Source organism: Dendrobium catenatum, unplaced genomic scaffold (genome assembly GCF_001605985.2).
Source record: "Dendrobium catenatum unplaced genomic scaffold, ASM160598v2 fragScaff_scaffold_80, whole genome shotgun sequence".
Taxonomy (NCBI): domain Eukaryota; kingdom Viridiplantae; phylum Streptophyta; class Magnoliopsida; order Asparagales; family Orchidaceae; genus Dendrobium; species Dendrobium catenatum.
The window spans coordinates 1,000,228-1,005,577 of NW_021318542.1; the positions used below are offsets into that span (position 1 = coordinate 1,000,228).

Genomic DNA, 5,350 nt, shown 5'->3' on the forward strand with positions numbered 1-5,350 from the left:
ATATTTGTACCTTATGCAGAAAGTGATATAACTATCATATCAAGTTAGTCATGCCAGTTTTTTTCTATCTACGATAAATTATTATGTGCAGTCACTGGATTGTTCATAGGAGAATCAGGATGCGCCACATCACCCTCGGTATACAACACCGGTACACAACAAATGATGACGTGGGGCGTCCTGATTCACCTCTGAACCTCTGGGACGACATCCCGTCACCGCAGGTAATAATTTCTCCTATCTAATAGATGCTAACTATAACATAACTTGACATAGTATGATAATAGAACATTTTAAAATGATTGTTTCCATTCAAAGCTCTTATGACAAATTGCAATTAGTAAGCTAAACCCTTTTCCAATCAGATACAAGACATAAAACCTCAATTGTCTTAATATCAGAATTCACAAGGAATTCTCATACTAAAACTAGGAATGCTGGCTTCTGTTTCTCATTCTGTTGACTCCTAAGGCCATGGATCTCAACCTTGCTCTTGTAGTATAAAGAGAGTTCCTCTGCTGCCCACTTGAAAATGTTTCTAAAAATTCTTCCCTTTGCAACCTAAGAGCCAATGCAACATCCTCAGATTGATTTGGATTCAACCTTCCTATAATATTCCTATCACCACCAACTGTTCGAAGAAGTTCCATTGCGCTTCTGAAACTACTTGTTGAGCTGTGTGAAGTTCTGCTTCTAGTGTGCCTTCGAATTCTTTCAAGTTCCAAGCCCTGGGTAGAAACCTCCTCTCTTAAAGAAGATTCGATGGCCGCCTTCTTCCTCGGCTCCACTTCGTTAGGAAATAAGAGTTGAATGGTGTTCCAGAGAACTGTGTTCACTGTGCATGTTCTAGTATTGCTGCATAAAAAATTTCCAAAAGATGAGTAGCATTAGTGTCATTTTTGTTGGAAATTTGAATAAAAGGTCTCGTTATTTGCACCAAGTAGTACATTATTTTTTAGTTTTATAGGATAGGTATTAAGTTTTTTAACTTTTGATACAATAGTTAAAAATCTTAGGGGCTGTTTGGTAGCACCAGATTTTGATTTAAATAGGATTTCATAAAACCAGATTTCGAAAATTCTGAGGGGCCTAAATCTTGAAAACTGTTTGATAATATTCATGATAAATCCTATTAAATCCCACGTGTGACTGCTTGGCTATAAAGCGGATTTAAGGAGCGGACGCTTCCTCTCAAGCCAATGGATTTCGTATATCCGGCAAAAAATAGGATTTAAGAAATCTGGGATTTAGCACGAAAAGGCAAAATTGTCCATCTACGGCATCTTTCATTTGCCGTGAGATTTGGTTTAGTATTTTAGGCCATTTGGTTATATTTGACTCAAACCCGGCCTAAATCCTGCTACCAAACAACCCCTAAAAGCTTCTTAGAATTTTGAAAGCTCTTAATCAAAAGAAGATGAAAACTCGCACCAGCGGGAATTTAATACGAATATGCTTTTTCTTTCGTCGGCTAAGCTTAACACTTGATTTACCTTATAAGTTGCCTACACTTTGGGCATTTCTTTCCGCATTTATCAGCAGCACATTTCAAGCATTTCTTGCAAAAACTGCACAAATTAACATAAGTAATTGCTTGAGAAAAAAGACTTTAATTGAAATAAAAAAACATGAATTTCATTAATTTGATCACACCTGTGACCACAAGAAGTGGTGCTCGGTTCATAACAAATCTCCAAACAAATCTGTAGCATTACAGAGTGCCATTAAATAGATAAAATCCGAAATTAAAACCTTTAAAAGGGATGCTCTAGAGCAATTACTCACAGCGCAGGAGAGTTCCTCCCTTAGCCTATCCATGCATGGAAGCCCTTCTTTATAGTTGATTTTAGCCAAGGTCTCTTCTCCTCCTCCTATATCTTCTTTCTTTTCTTCATTAGGTGCGAAGCCCACTGGCCCTTTTCCTTTCATCTCAATTTCTATGGATATACAGGAAAATTTCAAAATAGAGCCATGAATCAAATAAAATAGAATTTCATGATTATCCCCCACAAATTTCTGCATTTTCTAGTACATCACTCAATACTATAAATTAATAGTTCACTGAATTTTATTAACTTTTACTAATTTACCATTATAGTTAATTTGATGTTAATCTAAAAGAATATTCTATTTCATACATACGAAAATCATAAGGAGTTCTCATTTCACTTTAGATAAAAAAATTATAAAAAATCTTAATTGATGGGAACTCAATTACTAACAGATCATAACTAGTAAAAGATTAAACCTGTCACAAGATGGATTTATTATTATGTGCGGAGTTTGGATATGTCAGGAGATCAATAAAAATGCGCAACGTTATCTCAAAAATGTACCGCGCTCGGTATCGAGCGTAACCGAACGGTTCACCCGTCCGGTGTCCACACAGAATAATTTCTCCACAAGATGACATTAGCAAGAGCAAGGAGAATCATACGATATGCCAGTAAATACATACTTTTGTGGTGATATACAGTAAATTTCCCCAAAAGAAGAAACGAGCAAGAATAAAGAAACCTTGATGAGAATATCCGTCCACCTCATCATCCAGGCAAAGAACAACGACTGGAATCGGATCTGCAGGCTGTCGTCTAGATCTCAGTTTCCTTCATGTAGAGCAAACAGTTTAATGAAGTTGACTCTGCTATAACGAATAAGGGAGATAAGACAAGCAATGGAATCAATGATGACCTTTTGGAACTGGAGGAAGTGGATGAATTTAGTTGATTTACAGAACGCCTTCGGCGTGAAGATTCTCTCACCGGAGTGTCCTCCACGACTTGGGTGGCAAACAGGAGAGCTTCTTCATCCCAGCCTGCCATGGCCGCTGCTGACCGAAACCTCGGGCTCAGAATAGTCTCCTTCGTTTCTGCTTCTACGGCTCGAGGAGATCTCTTAAAGCGTTTCTGAGGAATCGCTGGGCTTGCGATCTCTCCGGCTTCTTCCATTCTTGAGGGGAATGGTTTTGTTGAAGAGAGAAAAATCGTTTTTGTGACGGGTTGAGTTGTTTAAGGGTGAACGAAACAAGACAGTGGGCAACGGTCGAATTTTATTTTTGAAATCGTGCCTTGGAATCTTGGAAAGGGTATAATGGTAATTGACTGTTCTGCTCTGGCAAATTATATGTCCCTATATTTAAAAACAATGATCAATATTTTATGAATAAATTGATAATTAATGCTTTGTTTGTAACAATTTTTTTTACTATTTTTAAAGTATTTTTTTAGTAAAAAAATTGTAGTGCAAAAAAATTTTATAATTTATTTTTTTAACTAAAAAATTAATTTAAAAAACAGTTAAAAAATAGTACCAAACAAAGCCTATACCTCTCATTAAAAATACCACTTATATATATTATTTTTGAAATCAAACCATTAAATTTATTATAGATGCTAAGAAATTCATTTAATTTTAGTACACTTAAGCCATGAAATTACGAAATTATTTAAGTATTGTTTTGTATACTTAATGTATGATTAATGTTTCATTTGTGACATTTTTTTTATTGCTTCTTAAAGTATCTTTAAAAAAAATTAATTTAAATAATATTATTTTGTACTATAAAATTGTTTTAAGAAGCAGTAAGAAAGTCGTACTAAATGAAACCTAAGTTAAATAATCAAATTTTGTCAATGAAATGCAGAAGAGCAAAAAAATAAGCCAAATTAAAATATATCACTTTTCGCATAAGAATAAAGTTTAACATGCCACAATAATAGGTCTTAATATTATAAATGTATTGAATGTTAGCAAAGTAAAAGATTATATTTGATATCAAGTTGGCATATCATTAGAAAATTCATCCGATAAAATATAAATTTTGGTGCAATATTTGAATTAAAATTTATAGGAATTAAATTAAATACTATCCAATTTTGAATTTTAGAAAACTTATAACTGAGCAACATTTTTTAATAAAATAAGTCTAATAACATCAAAAATATTTTGATCCGAGTCTAAATGAGTCAAAAGCTAACACTAAAAAAATAGTTGAAATTTTTATGATATTGTTTAAAGGACCAAATGATTTATAAATCTTATGTACTTACAATCAAGATAAACGCCTTAATAAGAGGAATTCAATGAGCCTAAGATCGATCAATTTGATGTGATTAAACTATTTAAATGCTGAAAGAATAATCTTTAATCAAGATAATTAATATGGACCTCTTATTGAGTATTTTAGAATTTTGATTAAATTTATCAAAATGCTACCTACAAAAATTATAAATAGATATATATTATTGACATGAATGGGGCTAAGACATTAACTAGAAATTGAATAAAGCTTCAAGATCTAACATGATATGCTAGATGTTTGACACAAGTGATCATCGTCATCAATTATCGTTACACAATTGTTATTATTTGACTATTATAACACACATGTCATTGCTTAACTATCATTATCATTGCTTGATCAGTGTCACTTGTTTGGCATCACTTGATCATTGTGACCCAACAACCGTCTCTCAATCATTGTTGCCTAACTACAACGCCTCTTGAACTCTATCTTCCAATTGCCATCACCCCAACAATGATCTCTCACTCTCAATCAATGTTATTGATTACACTATTATATGACTATTATCTCTCATCCACTTCATCACTTGCCATCTCCAATAACATCAATGCATGACATGACTTACATGACTGATACACCTCATCGACACTAAGGCTTATGCATGTTGACTTTATCGCCCACCATCATAAAAAATGTTGACACATATTATTGACTTGAGGATAACATATGCCATAAACACAAAGGTTGAAAATTCACATACTTTGTTATTTGCTTCGCTAACAATGTTGACACACGTCATTGCTTATAAGGCTGGTGCATGTCATGACACTAAAGCTGATGTTAGTTGTCCTCATTACTCATTATCGCCAATGATGTGGACACTGAGCATGGCCTATGAGACTGATGTACACTACATATAAAGGCTGATGCCTATCGACTTTGTCGCTAGTTGAATATTGTCAACCATGTATAAGACCATATGGGGGGAGAGAGAGAGAGAGAGAGAGAGAGAGAGAGAGAGAGAGAGAGAGAGCGAGAGCATGATGTTTATTGACCTAGGTTATGGTTAAATGTGCAAAAAATATTCGATCGATATTGGAACACTTTCAATTAACATTTGAAATAGTAAAGTGATGTTTAATAACATATTTGGTTTAAGATTTAGTGTGAATATCATGTTCAAATATAACTAATAAAACATATATCATCACTAACTATTAGAGCATAATAATAATAAATAAATACATTATGTACCTTAGTTTATATTACCAAACATGCCATGTACTGAGGCTATCTTAAAGCCTATATATACTAGACTCTGTACCG

At 33.6% G+C, this 5,350-nt stretch overlaps 1 protein-coding gene across 1 annotated transcript; it reads right to left on the reverse strand.

The window, feature by feature from the left end:
• Positions 1–428: 428 nt before the first annotated feature.
• Positions 429–2,948, reverse strand: LOC110104431. Its single transcript, XM_020833537.2, has 6 exons — positions 2,692–2,948; positions 2,518–2,606; positions 1,786–1,937; positions 1,654–1,703; positions 1,494–1,568; positions 429–855 (listed from the first exon to the last, which is right to left on the reverse strand). The coding sequence occupies exons 1-6, from the start codon at positions 2,946–2,948 to the stop codon at positions 429–431; spliced, it is 1,050 nt and encodes a 349-aa protein (XP_020689196.1).
• Between the last annotated feature and the right edge of the window lie 2,402 nt (positions 2,949–5,350).